We start from the raw sequence: 27,926 nt of genomic DNA, 5'->3' as shown, positions 1-27,926 counted from the left end.
TGTAATATTTCATTTTAGAAATGTTATATACTATGTCTGGAGTCCTGGTGTGGTACTACTGTAGGATAAGCATTGGACTGTTAACCACAAGGTTGGTGGTTCAAACCCACCAGCCACTCCTTGGAAACCTTATACAGGATTGCTATGAGTCAGAACTGACCTGGCAGTACTAACATAAAGTATATGTTGCTGTTGTTAAGTGCAGGACATATACTATATACGTTGTTGTTAAGTGCTATGGAGTCTTTTCCAACTCAGCCACCCTGTATAGGGTTTCCATGGAACAGCTGGTGAGTTTGAACCACCCCTTCATTTCAAACTGACCTTGCAGTAGAGCACTATCCTACAGAGCTAAACCTGGCGTCCATACTATATATGTTGTTGTTAAGTGCAGCTTGAGTCGGTTCTGAACTACAGTGACCCTGAATAGGGTTTCTAAGGAACAGTTGGTGAGTTTAAACTGCCAACATTGCCATTCAAACTGACTTTGCAGTCCAGTGCATAACTCACATCACCACACCAGAACTCCATACTGTATATGGTACTTGGAAAAAAAGAGTGATATGTGTCATGGGGAGACTTAGTGTGCTGTTGTAGGATAAGCTCTGGACTACTAACAGTGAGTCCTGGAGTGGCACTGTTGGTTAATGCACTAGACTGAAAAGTCGGTTCGAACTACAAGGTTGGTGGTTCAAGCTCACCAACTGCTCCTCGGAAACCCCACACAGCATCGCTATGGGTTGGAACTGACTGTCTGTGGCACTTAGCAACAATGACACTAACCACAATGTTGGCAGTTCAAACATACTAGCTGCTCCTTGGAAACCTTATATAGGGTTGCTATGAGTTGGAACTCATGGCCCTTAATAACAACAGCATGTCATGGAAAAACATATGCTGTTTTAACCTAGAGTCAAATTTCTAGACATTCTATATTATAGTTTTCTAAGAAAAATCATCATCAGGAATTAATGTAACTGTTCTAAGAAGTTATTTAAATTTTTTTTTTTTTACTCTTTGACCAGTTTTTAGAATTGTTATGACATATATATCCAGTGTAACTAAGCAGTTACCATGTTGGATATAGAATCAAAATACATGCCATGATTGTTTTATGAGAGGGAGGGAGGATGGGGGGAATAGAATTGCTATTATTTTTGCAATGGAGCAGTATCATAGAATAAATGATGGATTTGTTTGTTTTTCAGATATGAGGATCAATGATGCAGACTGCTGGGTTCGATGAAGCTGGGCATTTATAACTAGATTCATTAAGGAATACAAAGAAAATATTTAAAGGGATCAATAATGGTGTCTTCTGGTTGCAGAATGCGAAGTCTGTGGTTTATCATTATAATCAGCTTCTTACCGAATACAGAAGGTAAGATGCAGTTTAAATTTGATTTTTTGAGCCCAAGAGAACTTGAGTATACAATCTCTTTATATGAAAATGGATTGAATGAATATTATTATTATTTTAAAAATATGTGCTGTAGAGATTTCCTGACTGAAAAGTTTATTTCTTTTTGCTGGTAGAATTGTTTTCATTATACAATTGTGCTGTAACTAAGAAGTGTAAAAATTATATTTTACATAATAAAAAAATATTTGAACAGTAGAACTAAATGAAGGCAGTGTCTGTACATAATTTACATTTATTGATTAAATTTGTTGCAGTGAAATCGTGAAAGTATTTTGTGGAAGTTAGTTGACTTCAAATTTCATTTTTCCATAATCAGAAGCGTATTTACACTTCTAAAAGTGCTGAAAAACAGTTTTCATTATATTCTGGAAAAACTATTTTCTGTAGTATATCCTTTTAAAGTGTCATCTACAACAATGAAGGCATTCCTGGAAATTTAAAAAATTTGTTTCTCTATAAATTTGCCCACTGTTCTGTGCAATTTTTCTCAGTACTGCTGAAGATCTTTTTTAAAGCTTTGAAGTGAGACCTGATTTTTAATGAAGTAAATATTTCTTTTGAGGCTTAATAAAATAATTAGAACCATCATTTATTAGTTATTGATTTCCTGGAGTTTTGATATTCCCCTAAAGGATAAGCACTGGACTGTTTACCGAAAGGTCAGCAGCTGAAGCCTACCAGCGACTTCTTGGAAACCTAATATAGGGTTGCTATGAATTGGAAACAACTCGCTGGCCCCTAAAAACAACAATGTTGATTTCCAAATAGCCAGTCATGCCTTAGTTTTCCATCTAGATAAAAAAAACAAAACTTTCAACCAGGGTGCTTTTTATGGAGCAGGTTAAAAGTTAAAATAGAACTAAGATGTGTACATTTGTAGCCAGTTGATGGTGGTAGTTACTTATTTAGCATGAAAATACATTAATCTTATAGTATCCGTGGCGAATATCTAAACTCTGAAATATTCATGTGAGGTTTTATAGATTTTTAAATTTCCTAATTAAATGTATTTGAACATGTTTTAAAATTTCAGAATGATTTCATGTGTATTTTTTTAAATCCCATTTATACATGTTAATAAAAGACATGTTGTCAAGTAATTGATAATATCTTTGTAGTAAATAGCTTCAAAATGTTAACATTTTAATGTTTCAGAAAAAATACTTCATTTGAATTGCTTGTTCCAAAGTTAAGTTTCATTATTTTAACCATGTTCTTCCAGTCCCCTAAATTCAATATGTTGAAATAACTTCATAACATAATTTAATAAATAACAAATTTAGACATTTTTAAAACCAGAATTTCTGTATTGAGAAAGTAAGTGACATTCACTTCTATTTAAGTCACAGTAGAAAAATTTATAAATAGGTTAATGTTTTATTTTCAGATGCTATGCTCTTTGTATCAGATTGAAGACATATTAAGGCTAACATTAAAAAGTAATATGTCTGAATGAATAGTAATGTAATGATAAAAATGAGGGGGGACTGAATTTAATGATTTCTGTTTTGGGTGATTGTACAAAAGTGTTATGTATCCTCTATTTCTGCATCTGGTTTTTTTTTTGGGGGGGGGAGTGGAGTTGGATCAGTGGGACTAACTAAATTTCTGTTGTTAATGTATGAATGTTTTTATACATTTGATAAAGATTCGGCTGTAGACCAATGGCTCATTAGTTCACATAATGAAAAAATTACCAATCAAGATAGAAAGTAGTTTGCTGGTGCAGTAGCTTAACTCAGTGGGGGACTAGCAAACAGAGAATTTTTCATGAAATGCTGCAGTTTTATTTCTTGTGTCACCTATGAGGTCAAGATTCATATCTGCTGTTAAATTTCATCTTAGGCGCATCAGGCCAGGGGGTGTTGATTTTGAAGCAATTCCCTCCTACGGATAAAAAGAATCTAAAAAGAACCACACTGCTGGCTGCAAAAGTCTCCACAGTTAATGCACAGTGTTAGAACAGTGATCCAGCATAACTGGGTATATCATATAAAAGTTCTGCATGAATTGGAGTCTTCTATTGCCAGGAAACAGTTACTGCTCCTAGAACACACAGTTATGTATCAGGGCACATGAATGAAGATACAAATACAAATGTAACTTTGTTGGTAGTGGTGTTAGGTGCTGTTGAGTCCACTGCGATTAATAGGGACCCTACACACAACAGAAGGAGACACTGCCTGCCTGGTCCTGCACTGTCCTCACAATTGTTACTCTTGAGCCCATTCTTGCTGCCTCTGTGCCAGGCCATTTCCGTGGGGTGGGGTGTGGGGGAAGGGGGGTCTTCCAATTTTTTTTTGCTGATCCTCCACTTTATCTAGATGACCTTCTCCAGCAACTGGGCCCTCATGATAATATGTCTTCTTTGGAGCATTCTGGCTGTACTTCTGTGATCTTCCTTGTTCACTGTTCAGCTTTCACATATGAAGCTATCGAGAATAACAAGGCTTGGGTCAGACACACCTTAGTCCTCAAACTGAAATCTTTGCTCTTGAATATGTTAAATAGCTTCTGTGTAGCAAATTTGCCTAATGCAATATGTAGCTTGATTTCTTGACTGCTGCTTCCATATGTGTTGATAATGGATCCAAGCAAAATGAGGTCTTTGACAACTTCATCTCCATTTATCATGATGCTATTTGTTGGTCCAGTGGTGAGGAATTTTGTTGTCTTTACATTGAGCTGCAACCCATAGTGAAGGCTGTTGTCTTTTATCTTTATCAGTAAGTATTTTAAGTTTTTTTGCATTCACCAAGCAAGGATATATCATCTGCGTATTTCAGGTTGTTAATGAATCTTCCTCCAATGATGAAGTCATATTATTTTTCATATAATCGATCTTCTTGGATTATTTTCTCAGTATACATTTGAATAAATATGGTGGAAGAATCCAACCCTGGGGAACACCTTTCCTAATTTTTAACCATTCAGTGCCAATTGAACTACTGGTGTGGCTCTGTGAGATAATGCACTAGATTGCAAGGTTGGTTTGAATGGCATGTCAGTAATTCAAGCTCACCAGCTGCTGCTTGGAAACCCTATACAGAGACACTGAGTTAGAACTGACTCAACGGCACTTCACAACAACAGTGTCCCCTTATTTTTTGTTCGAACGACTGCCTCTTGCTGTATGTACAGGTTCTTTTTGGGCACCATTAAGTGTTCCGGAATACTCATTCTCCACAATGTTGTCCATAGCTTGTCATGATCCATACAATCAACAGCCTTTTGTGTAGTCAGTAAAGCACATGTAAACATCTTTCTAATCCATCTGACGTCAGAAATTATATTCCTCATTCCATACCCTTGTTTGAATCTGGTTTGAACTTCTGGCAGTCCCTGTCAGCGTACTGTTACAGCTGTTTTGAATTATCTGTAGCAAAATTTTACTTGCATGTGATAATAATGATATTGTCCAATGATTTCCACATTCTGTTAGGTCACTTCTTTTTGGAATGGACACAAATATGGATCTCTTCCTGTTAGCTGGCCAGGTAATTATCTTCCAGATTTCTTGGCAGAGATGAATGCCTTCAGTGCTGCATCAGTTTATTGAAAGATTTCAGTGTGTACACCATCAGTTTCTGGAGGCTTGTTCTTTGCCATTGCCTTCAGTGCATTTTGGATTTCTTCTGTCAATACTATTGGCTCTTGATTACATTCTATCTCTTGAAATGGTTGTCCATCGTCCATTTCTTTTTGATACAGTGACTCTGTGTATTCCTTCTATATTCTTTTGATGTTGTCTGCATCATTCAATATTTTGCCTATTGTTGTTGTTGTTAAGTGCCATCAAATCGGTTCTCATAGCGACCCTGTGTAGGGTTTCTGAGGAGCAGCTGGTGGGCTTGAATTGCTGACTTTGTGGTTTGTAGCCCAGTGCTGATCCTTCAATGCCATATCTTAAATACTGCATGTTGATGCTTTACTTTTTTCAATTCTTCCAGCTTGAGATATGCTAAGCATATTCTCCCCTTTTGGTTTTCTAACTACAGGACTTTACACAATTCATTATAATACTTTACCTTGTCTTCCAGAGCTGTCATCTGAAATTTTCTGTACAGCTCTTTTATTTCCTCATTTCTTCCATTTGCTTTAGCATCTCTTCACTGGAGAGCAAGTTTCAGTTCTTCTGACATCCTTTTTGGTCTTTTCCTTGCTTGCCTTCTTAATGATCTTTTGCTTTCTTCCTGTGTAATGTTCTTGATGTCATCCTACAACTCTTCTGGTCTTTGGTCATTATTGTCTAATGCATAAAATCAGTTACTGAGATCATCTCTAATTTCAGGTGAGATCTATTCAAGGTCAAATTTTGACTCTGGTGGACTTGTTTTAATTTTCTTCAGCTTCAGGGTGAATTTCCTAATGGTCTCTTCCACTGTTTTCTCTGGCCTTGTTTTGGCTGATGATATGGAACTTTTCAATCTTCTCTTCTCACATATCACATAGGTAGTTAGTTTGATTTCTGCACAGGCTATCTCATGAGGTCAACATGTATAGTCATTTTTAAATGTTATTTAAAAAGGTATTTGCAATGAAAAAGTCATTGTTCTTGCAAAATTTTATCATGTGATCTCCAGCATCATTTCTGTCACCAAGGCCATATTTCCCAACAACTGATCCTTCCTCTTTGTTAATGACCTATGCATTCCAATCACCTGTAACTATCAATGCATCTTGATTACATGTAATTTCAGATTGAAGAAGCTGTTAGAATTCTTTAATTTCATTATCCCTGGCTTTAGTGATTGATGCATAAATATGAGTAATAGTAGTATTTACTGATCTTTCTTTTTGGTGTTGGCTATTATACTATCACAAATGTAACCATCCAGCCATTAAATTCATCTTGTACCCTTACTGATTGTTAAATTTTTTTAAAACTTACAGTGGTCATTTCCCCTCCCCCTCCCCTTTCTCCCTCTCTCTCCTTTCTTTATCAATTCCTGTATCCTTGACAGTAAATTCAAGTTTTCCTGATGGTGTTATTCTTTTATTTATTGAGTAACATGAACCTGGTGTTTAGTTTGCAAAAAATGTACCAGCGTGGCTCATGATCTTGAGGCACCACTGGTCCTATACAGTGATGAAAACCTCAAATCTCTCTTGGGCTAATCAGCTAAAGCAACTTAAGTACAGCTGATCAGTCATGGTTGATGGCAGATAGGAGAGTGCTTGCTGATGGACTCATGATTGCTATCTTAGTAATTATTTCTATTTTTTTCAGGTTTTTGACTTTTCAGTAGGAATCACACTTTGGATTTTTTGTAGTGACAACTAATTCATATTTAAAAGAACTTTATTTTAAGAAGCAGGCCTGTGTGTTATATTCAGCTATAGACTACACCTTTCTCTTCAAAACTTTCCTTTATTCCTGTTTACAGTAATGATACTTCTTCTACATTACATGAAATTTGGACTTCTTATATTCTTTCATTGCCTAAGATCAGACAAAATATGAATCAAGAGATGCTTACTTTGGAATATATGATTTAAAAAGCTTATTATAATTTTCTGTTTGTTTTATAGTTATAAACGTGACAGGAAATTTTACAAATTTGCAAGAAAGCCTTTTTTATATATAAACATTATATTTCATGTTTTGTGTGCATCTTGAACAATTCACTAAACATTTTTTTAAGTTTTATAATGGTAAATGCTAATTATTTAAAGATTCAGTTGATAGAATTAATGGTGTGGTGCTGTGGGTTAATGCGCCAGACTGCAAAGCTGTTTGAATTGCAAGGTTGGTGGTTCAAACTCACCAGCTGCTCTTTGGAAACCCTATGCAGGGTCGCTATGGGTCAGAACCGACTCGACTGCACTTAATGACAACAACATATGCTTTCTTAATTTTTTCCACCTGTATAGTTAACAAAATGTTTAGAATTTCCATGTAAACTGTGTATTAACAAATTATTGTGTTTTAGGTGAAAGTTTTTTCAGCAGATTAGGGACCTGTTTTAAAATTTTTATACATATTATTTCATGACAGTGATTACATTTGTCACACGTATCAAATTCTCATTCTTTCCATTCTGTGTGTTCTGTCCCAGTAATCTTAACTTACCTGGCCCCCCTTACCTTTTTTATCTTTGCTTTAATGTAAATGTTGCCTTTTTGGCCTCATATAGTTGATTATTTAGTAGAACAACATAATTATGGGTGATCACTGTTAATTTTATAAACCAATTGAATATTTGCATGAAAACTGATCAATAGTAGTGACTTCAGTTTCAAGTTCAAAGGGTATTTTAGGATGCCAGTCTTGGGGTCTCCTCTAGTCTGTATCAGTCTAAACAATGGATTTTGAAGAACAAGTTTTTAAAATACTTTGAAAACTTTTTAAGACTTCATTTTATTCCTAGAGATCTAATTTCAACCCACAAAAAATTCAGTTTTTTTGAGAAAGTAGTGTGCTTTGATTCTTTTGCCCAATTTTCATAAGCATTGTAACCCACTGTGGAATCGTGTATCAGTAAGTAGGAAAGCAAATTGAATTTTTGTGTCCTAGAGAATTAAATTATGCTATATAACGGAACTCTGGCAAGCATAAATCAGACATATGAAGGCTTGATCGAGTGACAAGTTACAAATAATAGCAGTACTTCAGCAAAGTCACTAATGTGAATTTTAGGTTGAATTCTTAATGCATTGAGTAATTAGATTCATTAGTAAAAAAATTAGTTAATTAACTCCAATTACATTGTTACTTACACTTATTTCAAAGAAAAATATGTGACTTACAAAATAGGAATGAACATTATGAATTTTTCTTTAAATATTTATGCTTTACAAATCAAGAAAATGTAAGAACATAGCTGTAGAAATACTATCTTAATCAGTTTAAAATGTGCTTTAAATTCTCCTAGCACGTTTTACAATGGCTTTCTTAGTGTATGATATCTTACTAAGAAGTGATGATGTGTTACTTTAGGGTCTTTTCACTAGCTGGGTGCAGAAAAAGGCAGATGTAAGAGTAAATATGAATAAGATAAAACTTTTTAGCATGTAAGTGTTTCCTTCTGAATACTCTATATGCTAGAAGGGATAATATCTTTGGTCTGCACGGTTACATTTAGGAAAGATTAAAACAATTGAGACCACTGTAGCCACAGCCATCCATGACTTTTCTCCCCTTTCTGTCTTCCAGTTCACACATATAAAATGTATTCATTTACTCATCAGTGCACATGCACGTAATATGTAAGCTTCACAGTGGCAGAGAGATGCTTAGTTTTCTTTATTTCCTTAATAATTCAAGTGCCTAGAACAATTCTGACATAAGAAAGCCTGTTACTGTCAATTTAATTCAGACTCAAAGGACTCTATAGACAGTAGACCCATAGTGTCACTGAGGCTGTAATATTTATAGAAACTGCTATATCTTTCTTTTGCAGAGCAGTTGGTAATTTTGAAAGGCTGACCTCTCAGTGAATAGCTGAGTACTTAACCACTGTACCACTTGGATTCTTTGCATGGCATATAGTGGGAGCTTCAAAACTTTCATGGAAATGTTTCATTTCTTTTTCATTTTTCCACAAAGTTTTTCATAGTAAATACTTAATCTATAGTCATCATGGAAAAATTTAAATGTTTGAAGAGGTGTATAATTATAGTGAGGCAGTCAATAATAGGGTTATAAGTGTCTTGATGATGTATTCACAGAAGCTTCTGAAGAAAGGGTGTTTGAATTGGTGGGGGTGTATGTCAGGAATGGCTATATCTGGGAGAGATGATAATGCTTGATTATCAATCTCAAGATAAACTGATTAAACTAGGTAAAGGCAATGGTGAGTATGGTGGTGAAGAGAAGATCTGGGAAGAGGGAACAGCACATAAGTGAAATAAACTGTTGTTGTTGTTGTTACGTATCATGGAGTCGGTTCTGACTCTCATAGTGACCCTGCACAGGATTTCCGAGGCTGTAAACCTTTATGGGAGCAGAAAGCCTCATCTTTCTCCTGCGGACCAACTGGTAGTTTTGAACTGCTGACTTTGGGGTTAGCAGCCCGATTCGTAACCACTATGCTACCACAGCTCCTTAAAGTATTGTAGTAGTTCTCAAATTGTAGGTGGAATGACTTGTTAAAAAGACTTCCTTATTAAGTTGGGCTCGGGTAGGTCTCAAGCATTTGTATTTTTGATAAATTCTGTGTGATGCTCTGAAAATTTCTGTAGTACTGTTTGTGTGTGGGTGGTTGAGGTGACAGGTTGGGTACATATGTGCATTTTGTATTTCTGTAGAATAAATTGGAATTGGATTCACAATGACTCAGTTAGTATAGGCTGTCCTTAGCTTCTTGGACTGCTTGCTTAACATATAGATTTAATAAGTATGGTGAAAGGATACAACCCTGACTGACACTTTGCCTGACTTTAATGCATTTACTATTCCCTTACTCTGTTTGAATGATTGCCTCTTTTTCTATGTACAGTTTCTGCATGAATAAAATTAAGTATTCTGGAATTCTCAGTTTTTACAGTGCTATTAATAATTTGTTATGATCCATAGTCATACTTTTGCATAGTCAATAAAACACAAACTTATCCTTATAGAGTGGAGTACAAACATTGGTGACTGATGGAGGTTCCTGAAGTATATAGTATATTTATCATTTATTCCTAATAAATCCTAGTATTTTTAATATGAAGATACAACATTTTAAACAAGGGGAAATCTGTTATTTTCCTTGGGCATAATTTTAGGTTTCAAAAAAAATAGGTTCTTCCCCCCGTCCTTACATAAACTTATTTTCAACAGTGTAGCAAAAAAGAAAAAATAAATAAACTTGGTTCCAAATTAGATTAAAACAGAACAACTTTTGTTAAGGGCAAATATATTTTCAATGTTTTGTACACTCGTGCTTCATTTTTATCTCTTTGTATTGTGAAATCCTTTTTATTTTAACATGAGGAATAACTATATGACAATTGTTATGATTGGAAGCAAGGTGGCTCGGTAGGATAAGCTCTGGAATAACAACCACAAGCTTAGTGGTTCTAGCCCACCAGCTGCTCTACCCAAGAACAATGAGGCTTTTTGCTTCTGCAGAAATGTACATCCTCAGAAACTGTAAATGAATCAGAACTAACTTGATGGCACTTAACAACATGTTATGATAATGCTGAATTGACTTACTGTAGAGATTTACATTTCCCAGTCTACCAAAATTAATTTCAGTAAATTTGATTAGTTTAAGGCTAGGAGGTATATTTTCAATAAGGTACATGGTGATTTGACTGTATGACTCCTATTAAACTTAATAGGAGTCACAACTCCCATTAAATTAATGGGAATTGTACAGCATATTTTTGTTCAGTACATAGCAAATATAACCTTATTTTTAAAAATTCACATATTATGCAAATTACCATGCTTTCAAAACAATCCATCAGTGTTTTTAAAACGATTTTACACACACACACAAACACACACGTATATTTGTGTGTGTGTGTATATGTATATATATATATTTAGTTCAGACAATGTGATTGTACTCAAGAAAGTACTTAACTATATTGTTGTAAATATTCTGTATTGTATTATATGCGTATAACCTAATTAATTTAATTGTAGCACTTTCTTTATAGGCAGTGATGTAATTCAGTTTTAAAAATAAAAATAAGTATTAAGGCCATGTACAAATTACATATATGACATTGTTGTTTATCTTGAAAACTCAAATATGTTACAATATCACTACTGAGATTTAAGGTCTATTCTGAATATAAGTAAGTAGAAGTAAATAAAATTAAGCCTAATAAGATACACAGACACCTTTAAATGATTGATTTCTAATATGTTTTGGTCATCTCTAATGACAGTATTCAGTGTAAAAAGCATGTCATATTTCATAAGTGAAGACTAAGTTCAAATGCTTGGTCATTTATATGTTGGTTTTTTTTTTTCATTCTCGCATTTCCTCCCACCTTCTTCCTCTTCCTTCTAGTATCTAATGTTGCGGCTTTTCTAGTTATGGAAAAGGTTTATTCATCCATAATCTCTCTGAATTCACTAAAAGGGCTTACTTACAATGACTGTTGTAAATATAACACTTCCAGTAGTTACGTAGCAGACCTCAGTAATACTTACGTTGCTTAACTGTTTAAATTTTGTAAACCTCCATTTTATGGTAGAAAAGATTGCTTTAAGTATTTAATAAATAGATCTGTTACTATGAAATAATAATATGCTGAAATCTAGAGAGGGTTATAAACTTGTCCACTGTTGTTGTTAAGTGCCGTTGAGTTGGTTCCAACCCCATAATGAACACTGTATAGGGTTTCCAGAGAGGAGCTGGTGAGCTTGAACCACCGACCTTGTGGTTCAAACTGAGTTTGCGGTCCAGCACATTGACCCACAGTACCACAACAGGACTCCAGCTTGTCCATAGTGATATAATTTCTTGAAATCTTGATTTTATGTGCAAATTAGTCATTTATCACATTCATTGTTGTATTTTCTAAAAAATCAGTAGTGTATTAAATGTAGTTTAACTATAAGTACAAGAGACATTTTAAACCACTTTATTTTGCAGAACTGTACCTTTGTTAATTGCTCATTAGTTTCAGTTTTGAGAAAACTCTTGTCATATTTTTTGAATGAATATACCTGCTTTAATTTTGTTTCGAGTCCTGATGTGGCGCTGCAATGGGATAAGTACTGGACTGCAAGGTCAGTGGGTTAAAACTCACCAGCTGCTCCTTGGAAACCATAAGCAGGGTCGCTGTAAGTCAGAACCGACTCAACGGCACTTAACAACAGCAACAACAACAATTTGTATGCACTGAAGTTGTGGTGTTAAAGAATAAAGCAATACAAGTGATTGAGTACATGCGAGTATTTATTTAGAGCTCTTATGTCTTGCAAAATGATTTATCTGTGAATGTAGTAAGGAGTACCTTGCTGAAACGTAAGCTTGGTATCCTGTGGTACTCTTTATTTTCTTTTCACCTCCTTTGCATGACAGAGAATGACATACGACAGCTATGCAGGCTACATATATTAGACATCAGTGTGGATTAGTGAATATTTCATGACATCTTTCAACCTTGTTCTTGAACTCCTTTTGTTAACTTGACAGAAGTGATTCCAGGAGAATACCTAGCTCTGGCCCTGAGATCTCTTAGCTAAAAATATAAGGCTGAGAAGGGAAATCCATACTAGAGCTACAGGAAGCAAAAACATTTATAATCTTTCTTTATCAGCCTGGGACTCTCCTGAGTTTGCCTTTTTAGGTTGCCATTATTCTTGTTCTGAGGGCTTCTTTTCCTCGAAACCATTTTTACCCCCTGATTTTCAATCCTTGAGGTAAAAAAGATTAAAACAAAATCAAGATAAAGATTTAAAGTGGTCTGTAATTGGGTGGCCTCAAAATCACCATAGCACGTTTCCTTTTTGTTTTTCTAATGAACATCCTTGATTTTATGAGTACAAGTAAATTATATATGCAACAATTAGGTTCTTTACATAAGTATACTTTTATATTCTCGTATTTTTATTTTACATTGTCATAACCTGTGTCATTGTCATTAAATATACATTTAAATAATATATTTTAACAACAGCATCTTTAATTCATCATATATATGCCCAAAATTAAGGAGCTCTGGTAGTGTAATGTTTACGAATCAGGCTGTAAACATGAAGGTCAGCAGTTCGAAACTACCAGTGGTTCTGTGGGAGAAAGATGAGGCTTTCTGCTCCCTTGAAGATTTACAGCCTCTGAAACCCTGTACAGGGTCGCTAATTGGTCGGAACCAACTTGACGGCACATAACAATAATAAGTGTCAAAAATGACTTAATTGCTTCTCTTCTCCCCATTGATTTTTTTGTAGGTATTTAATTTATTGCAAGTATAAGTAAAGTAAGTATCCACCTATAAAACTCCATTTTTATTTAAAAATATAACGGATTATTTCCTGAGACTAGTATTCTGCATGTTATATAAGAGATGTGGACATTTTCCAATTGACCTTTCAGAAGACTTACACCAATGTTTAGTAGTTAGTAAGATAAGCAAGATGTCAGACTATCAAGCTCTATATACTTTACCAGTACTGAATTTAAATTTAAAATATCCTTGACACTTTCCTCTATGCAAAAGAGTTTCTGGTTATAGTTTGATTGCATTACTTGGTGGCTCACAGGTTGATTTATTGGCCAGTTGTAATTTTGATGTGGATTTTTTTTGTTCATTATCTGTTTTTCTGTTTGTGTTGCTACTGCTTTTTTCACTTTTAACAACCCATTTGGGATAATACTTTGTCATTTTCATTGGTAAAAACACATTCTAGTATTTTGAATTTCTTTCATACTGCTTAACTTAATCAAAATTTCAAAAATTAAGGTGTTTTATAATTTAACATAAATTGTACAGATTTAACAGTGATCCAGATTTATTTTTATAAATTAGCTTTATTACCCCAGTCCCTCTTTCTATACTTTTTCATGCATTGCTGTATACCTTTGTGGTGAGGGCTTCCATTATTTTTATGCTTAGAAATTCACCATCTTGAGGGCAGTTAGATATTTATTCACCCACATTTCTCTGTAATTCTTTTCACTTAAATTTATATTTAATTTAAATTTCTAATCAATCAGGAATTATTATTTTTTCCATAATGTCAGGGGTAGGATCATTTATTTAAAATAAAATGAGCCAATAACCAAACGATTTGGTGTAGAGTTCGCATTTTGGATGACACTTTTAAATTAGAAGTAGATGACGGACATTAACTTAAAAAGTTATAGCAGAAGAAAGAAAAAAGAAATGAACACCTTTTTATTTGTACACATATTAGAATATGGATGAAAATGTCACTGTTCTGTTTCTAATAATATATCAGTGATCTTCTCAACTTTAGTGATTGTGTTTTTTTAAATCTGCTGTATTAAGTTGCTACTGCAAGGTCAGCAGTTCCAATCTACAAGTTGCCTGCAGGAGAAAGATATGAGACTTTCTGCTCCTGTACAGATTTACAGCCTCAGAAACCCTATGCAGTATTCCTATGAGTTGGAACTGACTCCATGGTTCACCATTACTACCACCAACCATTTTATTTTAAGAGATAATTTTTTTTGGTATTGTATAGTCCAAAGAGTAGGAGAAAGTGAGAAAAGGAGAGTGATTGGATGGGGAAAAATGTTACTACTCTAGTTAAAATATTCCTTATGAAGCTAAAAGTGCATATTAGGAATTTAGGAGTTTCAAAAAACACAAGGAATTTTGTACTAAAAATAGAATAATTCAGATAAAGTAACGTTTTGCTTTGTTTTGCATGTTGCTGTTGTTGTGTGCCGTTGAGTTGGTTCTGACTTTTAGTGACCCTGTATAGGGTTTCCACGGAGTGGCTGGTGAGCTTAAACTGCTGACCTTGTGGTTCAAACCGATCTTGCAGTCCGGCACATCAATCCACAGCAGCATACCAGGATTTTTTTTTACATAGGGATTTAATATAAAAAGAATAAGTAAAGTTCTCATTTACTATGCTACTTACTAATAGGATGGTTCTTAACAGTTGTCTTGTGCTTAGATCTTTCTGTCTAATTGGTGTGTGTGCTTGCAGTGAACTATTTGATATCTCTTTCCTTATTTATTTTTTATCTCTCCCCCTATAGTATTAAATTCAGGTTTTGATTGTTGTTAGTTGCTGTCGAGTTGGTTTTGATTCATAGTGACCCTGTATAGGGTTTCTGAAAGTGGCTGTTGGGTTTGAAGCATAGACCTTGCCGTTCAAATCGACCTTGCTGTCCTGTACTTATCCTACAATGACACTTTGAAACCTTACTTAAACATTTAAAAAGGTAGACTGGGATATTAATGGCCATAGTGTGGAGAGTCTCTGGGGTCTTAAAAGACTACTTTTATACATACAATGCTTTGTTGAAGTGATGGTGACAGGTCACCTAAAAAGTTGGTCAGTAAAGCAAAGGAGAAAGGTGGTGTAGAGTAAGTTGTACTATATTCCATTACTTAAGGCATTTCTAATTTTTTCCTTTTTGGTTGCTTGTGGTGGATGTGTGGGGTACTTGAAATTTGTTTCCAGCAAAAGGGAAGAAAATGGCATTCAGTCTAGAAAGGGTTCATCTTAAAAAGGGTTCATCTTTAAAAGGATCCAGGGAGATGAAGATTCAGGAAGAGAAGTGTCTGGGAGGAAAAAAAATTAAGAGAGGTCATGCTGGATAGCAATTTATCTAGAACATTACTGTTGGTTCTGTAGGATAAGCTCTGGACTGCTAGCTAACCACAAGGTTGGCAGTTCAGATCAAAAGCTCCATGGGAGAAGGATGAGGCTTTTTTGCTCCCGTAAGGATTTACAGCCTTGGAAACCCTATAAAGGGTTGCTATCTTAATGGCAGTAGGTTTGGTTTGGGGTTTTTATATAATAAGTCTTGTGAAAATGCAGTACCTGCATCCTAATGTGCTCCCTGATGAGGTGGTAGTTGCTGGTCTGGGAAAGGACATCTATACCAAGGAATTTTGGGTTTCAATATGTTTAGTCACGAAACATCTGATTTTGCAAGACAGTGATCTCTATCCCTGCTAATTGAGATTTGTTTCTTACCAAACAACATAGTTAAAATGCAGGAATTGCATTATGTAAGTTCTATAAGTTATTTTATTTGGACGAAAAGTTAAGTTACCTGGAAACTTTACAGAACACTTGTATATTTTCTGTGTTTTTTATTGAGCCTTTATCTGATGATTTGTTTTGAAAATTCCCTGAGTAGCAGTACATCCTGACCCATTCTCCCTAATATATTTCCTTCTATTCCCCATTGATCTGATCTACTTTCATTTGATCTTACATGGAAGCATTATTCTTAATAGCATTTTAGTGCAAGTGTGTTTTAAAAATTATTTTTAATAACACTGTAAAATCATTGAATACAAAATATACATTATTGCCATTCAACTGTTAGGAAAGGTGCATTTTATTGTTCTATATTATTTAGAAAAGCAATATATATTTTGAGAACTAAATTTTGAGTTTAGCATTAATACCATCACATGTAAGCACCTTAAAAGAGTATAGGGTGAGAGTTCTTAAAATTAAATTGGTCATCAAAAAAAGCTAATGATATTTTGTCTGCTTCAGATTTTCTAATGATTTTTCTACTGTACACAATTAGATACAATACTTTTCCCCCCCTTAGGAGTGGATGTAATCTATTTTGCTTTTTCTGTCAGATCATAAGGATAATTTACTAATACAATTTAACTTTAGGCTTGTTAAATAAAATTCTGAAGGCCTAATAAGAAGCAAATCCATTTTAAACAAATGTGCGCACTGTGTTTTAATACACTGGACTGCAAAGTCAGTTTGAACTGCAAGGTCGACAGTACAAGCTCACCAGTCGCTGCTTGGAAACCCTATACAGAGTTACTATGACTCGGAGTCGACTTCATGTCACTTAACAACAACAGTAGCATGTTAATGGTGAAATATTTTTTATTTTTATTTTTAAGACTTTTAGATTTGAAATCACAACTTGGAGATCAGCCTCACCAAAATTCTTTACTTTACAGCTAAGGAAACTAAAGCCTGCAAATATTGTCCCTCAGACCAGTTCTATTTACTGCCAGTTCATTTTCTTTCTGTGAAAGTTTTTATTTAGTCTAAGATTATTGGTGTATATTTTTCTATGTCAAGAGGTTATCACTTAAGTATACTGAAATTTTAAAATATAATTTCGTATTGCTTAACTGAAGGATGAACAAAGATTATACATTTTAAAGTTTTCTTAAAAAGTCATTTTAAAAATCATTTTCAGACTTAAATGTATATTAAAATTGACTTGGCATTATAATATATAAAATACATGTAATACATTGCTGGAAGACTAATATTGCCAACTCTGTAACTTTCAGTCAATCTTCAGAGGTTTTACAGTGGCAGGCATGTATTTCTTAAGAAGTATATACACTTTTCTTTTTCAAGGTTCCAACTGTTGCTGATAAAAGCCAACTAACAGAACATTAATAAACTTTAATGATGATAACAATTTTAAGTTTTACTATATTTTATTATTGGTTCACATTGGTTATAAGTCATCTTTAAAATAGTTAAAATAATGCTTTCTGTGCCTCTCCCTCAGGTGTGGGTTTTGTATATTATCAATTTCCTTTTTTTTTTCTGCGTACATTAGGAAACTTGTTGTTTAATCCTTTGCTTTTTTGTTTCAGAGTTTAGGCAAATACAGACCATCCCTGTTAGCTCTCAAAAGCTCTTACTTTTGTTGTATTAATGGCACTTACTATAGATTCCATGGTCCTGCTTTATTTACCAGAAAGCTTGTCTTTGCGAACGGCCCGTCAGTTCTTTCAGCAGTGTTGTTAATTGACTGATAGCAAAGATTGAGTGGAATACCTTTAGTGTCAAAAGACTGGGCATATAGGTAAGACTCCTTTTTGGGCCCTAATGAATGAATCTTTGCCTCTTGATCCCATTTCTGTTTGCACTAAAATGCTAAATACAGACTAGAATAACAAAGTGCATTTTAAAAGCAGTCCGAAATAATAAGCAACAGTAAAACTCCATAACCATTTAAAGGACAGCCGCTTACTGTTTGAATTAACTCTGTGTTTGGCTTAATTTGGGGCCCTAATTATTCCTAACTTACGTGAGTAGATTTCAATTATAGTATCCTGTAGGGATTTGTAGCCAAGGCAACTTAAAGTAGCATTTTATATAAAGTACTTTTGTTCAACTGATTAGGCAAGTTAAAACATAATGATAGAAATTTGAAATCCTTTGACACTGTCTGAACAAATGTTTCTAATAATTTTATTAAAAAATACATAAGTTGAAGTAAGTTTATTTTAAAATAATATTTTGGTGTTTTGGGAAGATTGACTTTATTGTAATACTAACATGTATAGGAGTCCTGGTGTGGTGCTGCAAGTTAATGCATTGGACTGCAGTGTTGGTTTGAACCAAAAGGTCAGAAGTTCAAGCTCACCAGCTGCTCCTTGAAAACCCTATACAGACAGGGTCGCTATGGGTCGGAATAGACTTGACGGCACTTAACATCAACAGAAACAAAACATATATAAGTATGTTCTAGGAGTGCATGTTGTAGTAAAGTAGTAAAACTTTCAAGATAAGGACAAATTTGCCATGGTACAACCCCAAGTAAGTAATGTTTTATTCAATTGATATAATCCCTGGTGTACATTCTAACAGTATTAAACAAATAGGTTTAGAAAATAAATATAAATGACTAGTTTGAATGACTACCTATATGTAGAAAAAACCAGATCAGTTGCCATTGAGTTGAACTTCTATTCATAACAAGCCTGTAGGACTGATTTCCAAGGCTAAGTATTTCTGGAAGCAGGATTGCTTCAGCTTTATATGGTGGAGTGGCTGAAAGATTCCTCCTATAGATCCTTTGGTTTGCAACTGGGCCCTTTACTACTGCACTAATAGGTCTCCTCAGCTTGTATAGCTTGTATGTTTTTGTTGTTAAGTGCCATTGAATTGGTTCTGACACATAATGACCCTGTATGGGGTTTTCGAGGAACAAGTGGTTGATTTGAACCATCAACCTTGCAGGTAGCAATCTAGTGTTTATCCTACAGTGCCACACCAGGACCCCATAGCTTGTATGTGGTTATTGTTAAATGACATCAAATTGGTTCCAACTCATAGTGACACTGTTTAGGGTTTCTGAGGAGTGGCTGGTGGGTTTGAACGTCAGACCTTGAAGTTAGCAGTCTAGTATTTACCCTACAGTGCCACAGCAGGATAGCACCTGCATGGTCCTGTAATTTGAAATGTATTTCACTTGAATACAGATCAGAGTCTCATTTGCAGTTTAAAATGCTACATACCAAGAAATAAAAGGACATGCAATATAGTTGACATTGCACATGATGTCAGTGGACAGACTCAAATTTTAACCTCGCCCTTCGTAAATACTTTCTCCACAACAAGCACCTAAATTAATTTTGAATACTTTTTCACAAGATCGGCAGTTCAAACCCACCAACTGCTCCATTGGAGAAAGATTTACAGTCTCAGAAACCCTATATAGGATTGCTATGAGTCAAAATTAACTCGATGGCAGTGAGTTTTTTCCACACCGAAAGCTATTTTATGCCCTAATTATTGATTACTGTAGATGCTTCCGTGCTTCTTTACTAATCTATATACTGGCAAAATATCTTAAAAATTTTTGGTAGCATCAGTAGACCATTTTTAGGTTTAATCATAATATTTGACTAGCGTTTTATAGCTTAACTGTCTAGTGGTCTAGTCTACTAAGTGAAGTTAAGTGCCAGTAACTCTGTTCTCTTCCTTACCTTTTTCAGCACCTAGTTGTCCTATCCCTCCTTAATTTTCCTCTTCCTCGTCCTCTTTCCTTCCTCTCCTTCCTTTTCTTTACCCATTTTTCAGTTTTGAACATCGAATACATGTTACTCATTATGTGCTTTAATTTTATCAATTCCATGATCAGTTTTTCACAGACTAAAACAAAATCTTATTAAAGTCTTAGCCTCTAATAAGTAAAACCGTGTATGATGCAAGCTCAGATGCTCTTGCTGCCAGGACATTTATGTTGTAGACACCGGATATCAGTGTCAGGTGGGCTTGATAAGATCAGAACTACAAGGCATAGTGAATACTGTACTTCACCATGTATCATTCTGGCATTACCTTAAAGAATAAAGATTAGTATTCCAGGTTGGCAGACTCTTCAGCAAAGTATTAGACAAGGATATAAAAAAGTAAAATATTATACTGTGTAATAAAGATAAAAAGTAAAATTATTTTTATCGAGTAATATCTGCTTAGTTAATCCTACTGTATTTATATTGAAAACATATATGTAACAGTAAACAGTATATTGTGTATTAGGACAACAAAATAAAATATTCTACAAACTGTTAATGCCTTTTTAAAAAGAATTTCAAAAGTGAAAAAATAAATAAAAATTTGAACCTGAAATTCATAGGCTTGTTCTTTGGGGCTAGAAAGTAGGTTTTTGTGGGTTTTTTTTCTGCTCCCATGACTTTTTTACATGTCATAAAGTTCTAGCCAAGATATATTCCTAATAGTTCCTTAACAAAACTGCCAAAAAAATTTTACCTCTTCACGTACTTAGTTCCTAGTTTTTCTTTAGGATGCTCTTCAAAAGCTACTACTTTAGGAATTTTCTTATTTAAATGAGATTCCTCCGAGTTTGTATAGTCACACAATAAATGATACAGTAAGCCATTAGGCATCTGGCTACTCGGCACCTGAACTATCACTATGACTGAAATGGTGGTTGTGGTGGTGTGCCGTGGAGTCGATTCCTACTCATAGTGACCCTGTGTAGGGTTCTTGAGACTGTAAATCTTACAGGAGCAGAAAGCCTCATCTTTATACTATTCAACTGCTGGCGTTGCAATTTGCAGCCCAATTTATAACCCACTATGCTACCAAGGCTCCTTATAACTGAAATAATACATTAATTTATATTGAAGTATGCGGGAGTTTTTTAATGCAAGACAGCTTTTTTATGATCTTTTTTTATATACTTTACATATATCCTTTACATGAGAAAATATTCACGACTGGAGGAAAACTCAACCGTGCTTTCTGCAGATGACACAACCTTACTTTCTGAAAGTAAGGAGGATTTGAAGCACTTACTGGCAAAGATCAAAGATTATAGACGTTAGTATGAATTACATCTCACCGTTGTGGGCTAATGTGTCAGACTGCAAGGTTGGTGGTTCAAGCTCACCAGCTGCTCCCTGGAAACCCTATACAGGGTCACTGTGAGTCGGTCGGAATCAACTTGACGGCACTTAACAACAAAAACAACAATACCAAACCTACTGCTATTGAATTGGTTTGGATTTATACTACCTGTAGAATTTGTGAGATTGTAAATCTTTATGATCTTTATGGGAGCAGAAACCCTCATCTTTCTCTCCATGGACAGTTTGTGGGTTTGAGCTGCTGACCTTGAGGTTAGCAGTCAAGTGTTTACCCTACCATGCCACCATGATTCTCTATACCTCAACCTAAAACAAAAATCTTAACAGCTGGACCAGTAAGCAGCATTATGATTAATGGAGAAAATTTGAAATAGTCTAGGGTTTCATTTTATTTGAATCCACAATCAACACCCATGGAAGATAGCAATCAAGATATCAAAAAAGAACATATTACAGTGGGCAAATTTCTGTGGTAAAAAGAATTGTTCAAGTTGTTCTAAAAGTAAAGCGGTCACTTTAAGGACTAAAGTGCATCTGGTATTTTCAATTGCGTCAAATGCATGCAAAAAAGAAGTGGTGATGCGTTTGAATCATGGAATTGGTGAAGAATATTGATTATGCCATGGATTGACAGAATGAACAAGGACTGACAAAATGAACAAATCTGTCTTGGGAGAAGTACAGCCAGTATGCTCCTTAGAAGCAGGGATGGTGAGATTTTGTCTCATATACTTTGGACATGTTGTAAGGAGGGACCTGTCCCTGGAGAGGACATTATACTTGCTGAAGTAGAGGGTAGTGAAAAAGAAGAGAACCTCAACAAGGCGAGCCAACGCAGTAATTGTAACAGTAGGCTCAAGCACATCAGTGATAATGAGGATTGTACAGGACTGGCAGTGTTCTATTGTACATAGGGTTGTTTTGAGTTCGAATGGATTTGACAATATCTAAAAAAGGAGTACTGGTGTGGCGCTGTGGGTGACTGCAAAGCCTGTGTCAGACTGCAAAGCCATTTGAACTGCCAAGGTTGGCAGTTCAATTTCACCAACTGCTCCTTGGAAATCCTATACAGGGTCACTGTGGGTTGGAATCTACTTGATGGCACTTAACAACAACAATAAGATAGCAACATAGTTTTCAATGAGTTCCTTGAGGTCAGGAGCTGTATAGTATTTATTTCTTAGCTTTCTGTAGTTCTAAGACACTCAAAAAATATTTAAATTGAAAAGCAAATTCTAGGAGTATTTATATCAAAGCAATTTTAAATATAAACCTTTGATGATAAACGTTATTTATTTCACCAGTAAAACACCTAAAAACATGATGAGTTTGTGAATATAGTATACAAACAAGTATGTTGTTGTTAAGGGCTGTTGAGTCGATTCCGACCCATAGCAACCCTGTATATCGTTTCTGAGGAACAGATAGTGAGCTTGAACCGCCGCCGAGCTTGCAGTTCAAGCCGACGTTGTAGTCTGGTGGTTTAAACCACAGCATCACACCAGGACTCAAAACAAGTATACATATAAGCATATTGTGCAGTTCCCAGGAATATTATCTGGGTTTAAGAGCTGTGAATATACTTTAAGTAGGAGTCCTTGAGTGGTACAAATGGTTAAGTGCTCTGCTACTAACTGAAAGGTTAGAGGTGAGACAAAATAGGTGCTTCTGAAGAAAAGTCTGGCAATCTGCTTCTGACAGATTATAGCCATTGAAAACCCTATGGAACACAATTCTCTGAAACACACAAGGGTCACTTTGGGTCGAGATCTATCTGAAGTCAGCTCTATGTTAGACTCAGTAATAGCAAACCAAGTTATTGACTATAGCCTCAGTTCTTAATGTGAATTTAGTAGTTTTAAATGTTGTTGTTGTTAAGTGCATTTGAGTCAGTTCTTACTCGTAGAGACCACCCTGTATAGGATTTCCGAGGAGTGGCTGGTGAATTTGAACCACCAACATTGTGGTTGTTGTTAGGTGCCATTGAGTTGGTATCGGCCCATAACGTGGTTAGCTCTCCAGTATTTATACTACAGTGTCGTATTATCTAGATGGTAGTAACCTAAATCTGAGTGAATTGATGTTTGCTTCTATTCCCAAAATACAGAGCTCCTCAAAGAAGTTCAATAATGTACCCAGATGATACTGATCTTTGTTACCTAATATTGGTCTTTTCTGTGGTGTAAGAAAATGCTTCGGAGATAAATAATTATAAAGGAATTGCTTTAAAAGCTGATGGGTAAACTTAAAAATTTTCCTTAGCATGCTTCACATTGATTTTTGGTTACAGAATTGTTAGTTCCTGAGCCTCACATTTAATAATTTTATAGCAATAATGCTATCTCTTAGATTGAAGTATTATTTTATCACACTTGGTTCCTGAATCGTTTATATTTTAGAAATTTAGTTGGGAGTTGATGAAAGTTGGTACTACTGAAAATAATGGCAAAGAACATGTTGCCATTTCTCAGGACAAAAATAAAAGGACAATTCCAGTTATGATTGAGCAGTGGCTACAACATTAGAATGAATGAATAATCATCTAGGTTGACTCCGTGGAAGGAATGAGTATGTCCTATTATGGTGAGAGATAGTTATGGCTATGATATGTATGTGGAGAATAATAATAAACCAGTAATAATTTATAGCATACTTAATATATTTATCATGTATGTATGAAGGGAATAAAAAAAGTCTAAACTTTAGATTCCTGAATTTACCATTGCCTTGTCTTTTTTTTAAATACTATATCAAAATACAATTACATGGAACTATCTGGATGAAAAAAAAAACTTGCATGGATTTGAGATTGTATATATGCTGGCAGTTGAAGTGTTTCAACCTGTCTTTTTATTTAGCATTTCCAAGTAGATCCCCAATTTACATGCTGTTTTTGTTCTTACTCCCTCCCAATTACGAAAAAAATATATATTAGTAAATTCTGTAATTAGGAGAACTGTGTACTTTCATTTCATGCTTTATTTCAGCTAAAAAGTACCTTACTCTATAAATAAAAAGGTACATTGACATAATGATATATGTGTATATATATATTTTGCAACTTCATTGAATTATTGTCTTTGTAATGCTGAAGGAAATTTTGTTAGTTCCTCAGCTTGAGGTGCTGATACCTTAAATTTGCATTATGAAAATAATTTGTGTGTGTATGCAGTAGGAAAAAAGTATTTAACTGCCAGTCCATTTTAAGAGTGAAGAAGGCAGATGCAGCTGGTCCAGAGGAGAGGGTCTGGTTGGTGAATAAAAAATTCATGTCAGCATTTCGACACTGCATTCTTTAGGGGTATCTGTTATCACTGAATAGGAAACTGTTTCAAATTGACAGGCAGACAGAATGTTGTGCTGAATGTGTAAATTGGAGTTATCACATTGAGCAGTTCCCTTCACCAGGTGCTGGCTTGGAGTTTTGGTTCTGTACTAATGTCGAGAGAGTGCCAGGAATAGTTTTATTTGCTAATTATCCCACATTTCTTCTAGTATATAGGTTTTTGTTTTGTATGTTTTTTTTTTTTTTTTTTTTAAGTAAACAGCTTGCCCAGGTGTTTTTAGGAATGCCTAGCTGGACAATGCAAGACTGCAGGTGCTTATATATCTATAGGATGCCATTCAGAACATTGAAAACATCTATATACATCTGTATGGAAAGGACGTGCTTTCAAGGGCTTTACTCTCAAATGTACTGAGAACAATACTTGTCAATATTTTTGTTGGCCCGGAGAAAGTGGTCAGGACAAAAAGTGGGGGCTGTTATTTTTAAGAAAGGAAAAACATTTAATTAGGACTTATGTTTGAGGGGAAAAAAATCTTTATCAGGTGTAAAAAGAATATTCAAGATTTTAAAAATTTGATGCTACTTAAAAGATTTACTGCTATGTGATGGGATAATTTTTCCAGTCATTTTTCCCCCCCCAAGAAATTCTTAATGTAGTACTATCGTGTTTATAAATGAAATTTAGGGTTTTATACTGAACAATTTATGTCATGAGCTTTTGTTGCATACTGTTCAAATTAATTTGTGCTGGAATAATTTTTAATATATATATTTTATTATTTTTTGAAACTCGCTAACTTGGCTCACAAAATTATCCTTCAATTAGTTCTGTTAATTGTGTTTTTGATTGTCATAAATGTATTTTTAAAGAGTTTATGGTCTATATTTTGCTTATTCTGTGGGCACTGACTTTTTCCTAATACATTTTCCAGTATAGATCACTTTTTCCTAATCATTTTTCCTATTATAAGATAATGAAATGTTTATTGCTTCAAAATATAAAGATTTTATGAAGATTCTTGTAATTCTCATTAGACTGTGGAATTGTCATGGTGTTAATATAGCCAATCACATTTCAGTGATATTGCTGAACACTTCACAGGATTTCTCTTGTTGTTTAGGATTAGGCATTGTTGTTGTTTGTATTGGCTTTGCTGTTATTCTTCTATTTCCTTTCACTGACATATCTTATAGTGAAATACCATTTATGCCAGAAGTAAGTTTCTCATGAGAGAGAATTGTTATTGTTGTTGTTAAGTGCTGTCAACTTGATTCTGACTCACAGCTACCCTGTTGTATAGGGTTTCCAAGAAGCAGCTGGTGGGTTTGAACTGCCATTTTTGTGGTTTACAGTCCTGACCTGATCCTATAGTACCACATCAGGAGTCCATGAGATAAGAAAGAGAGAGAATATATATTCAAAGGCAGCAAGTTTCAATGTGAAGTTCCTTGGTTTGAATTTTGACTCTTCTACTTTTGGAACTGTTGTATTTCGAATTGATGTATTTAAAATTGATTTATTCTCAGTCATTACTGAACACCTGCCATGTGCCAGGATTGTGCTGTGTGCTAGGCATGGTTCTTGCCCTTAAGCAACTGATTATTAATTATGGCATAGTGAGAGCAACTATAAAGGAGCCAGAGAGAGCTTTGTAGGTGGCATACCCAGATGAAATTGAGTGTGTTAAGGAGAGCCTTCTGGCTGAGATACCCAAATAAGAAAGAATTGGTTATATGAAGAAGGGTGGCAGAGGAAGTTCTTGAGTGAGTAGGGTGTACAAAAACACTGACATGTTAAAATGTAGCCAAGTTGTACGTGGCTAAATATTCTTGAAAACTGACAGATAACAGGAGATTCTACTAGATTAAAAAAGAAAATAAAATCAGGTCCAGATGACTTCGTATGTCACACGAAAGACTTAGGATTTTCTCATTTAGGTAATGAAGCACCAACCGTTCCCTTCACAACCCTCTCTGTTCCTCACTTGGGTTTGATATTTCATTGCAATGGCCACACAGGACTTGGCATACTCACAGTTCCAGGGTTTATTAGGGAAGCTAACAGTTTAAAATACAGGATCAGAAACTGCTCAGGGCACAGTTGTTCCAGTCAGCTGCTGATGCCCACAGGACACTACTCAATAACAAGCCTCAGGCTGAAGGCACTTGGCTCTTGCTTCATGGATCAGTAAACCTAGCTCCCCCAAATAAGTGCCAGCAGGCATCAACTCTACCAGCAAGCTTCTTACGTAAAGTCACAGCTTTACTTGTTCTGTGGGATGGGAAACCCACTACTCTGTCTTGTGCTCTGGTTCTTGGTTCTGCTGCTGTTGCTCCTTTGCTAGTCTTTTGATGTCATAGGTTTCCATCCCTATGTTGAGGAGGTTCAAAGTGCAGGGATCTTGCAGTCCAAGGGACATGCTTCACTTCTGGTTCTTTCTCCATCTTCATGCTTCTGAGATGGCTCATTTTAAACCCACGTTAGAGTTCCTAGTTTTCACAATTATAATGAACTCTGTTAGCATCCACAGCTGAATGAATGGGATGGGAGATCAATTCATCACTGTCAAAGGTGGGGTTACAGAAGTGGACGAAGAACCATGATTGGGATAATTACACAACTGTAGACTAGTAAATTTTATAGGATTGGTTCTGGGACCTTTTAAATATATGGCTATTTGATGGTGCCGTGCTTCTCAGCTTCAGCTCTCATTCTAACTGGAATTGTGCATGTTTCCCTATTCTGATTCTTGGGAAATAAACTCATGAGATTCATTTATGTTTTGTATGAAGCCACATCATATATTACTCTCAGGATCATGAACAGTCTGCCCTAAAGGCAAAAACCCATGTTGGTTTTAATTAACTGTCAGTTGCTGGTAGGATCTCATGGTCAGATTGAGTTCAACCCTTTTAGGTACTTTCAACAGAAGATTTTTAGTTAGTGTGAACTCAGTGCTGACAGATACAGAAATTTATATTTGGGTATTTGGTGTGGTGCTGTAGGATAGGCACTGGACTGGTAACTGCAAGGTTGGCAGTTCAAACCCACCAGCCACTCTCGGAAACCTTTTACAGGGTCACTATGAGACAAAGCCCACTTGAAGGCACTTTTAACAACAACAACAAGACCAAGATAAGTGATGAATGGGAGAATCAGTTGGTTTGTGAATTCACTAAACTAAAACATATAAACAGAGAAACAGATATGATAAATGGATTGTAAGGTAAATTTAATAAAATTACTGCCATTAAAAACAACATAATAATAGTAATATGCTTAAACTAAGACTTGTCTTTTGGGGCAAACTGAATTATAGATTATTTTTAGAAACTTTAATATTTCACAATTTATAATAAACATTTAACATAAGGTTTACTTTAATCATTAAATAAAAACATAAGTGAAGCTCAGCAAGGTTATATTATAGGTTTGAAGAAATAACTAGTTCTTAATTTGTCCATAATGACATGAATACAGTTAAGCTC

At 35.0% G+C, this 27,926-nt stretch overlaps 1 protein-coding gene across 3 annotated transcripts in view; it reads left to right on the top strand.

The window, feature by feature from the left end:
* Window positions 1–27,926, top strand: part of LPHN2 (latrophilin 2) — a 228,861-nt gene that overhangs the window by 42,044 nt on the left and 158,891 nt on the right. For all 3 annotated transcript variants that reach the window (XM_006831011.1, XM_006831013.1, XM_006831012.1), the window contains exon 2: window positions 1,209–1,381. In XM_006831011.1, coding sequence (XP_006831074.1) covers window positions 1,309–1,381 — 73 coding nt within the window. In that variant the 5' untranslated portion in view covers window positions 1,209–1,308. The remainder of the gene's footprint in view (window positions 1–1,208; window positions 1,382–27,926) is intronic.

Source organism: Chrysochloris asiatica, unplaced genomic scaffold (assembly GCF_000296735.1).
Source record: "Chrysochloris asiatica unplaced genomic scaffold, ChrAsi1.0 scaffold00002, whole genome shotgun sequence".
Lineage (NCBI taxonomy): Eukaryota > Metazoa > Chordata > Mammalia > Afrosoricida > Chrysochloridae > Chrysochloris > Chrysochloris asiatica.
This window is presented reverse-complemented; position numbering and strand designations above follow the sequence as displayed.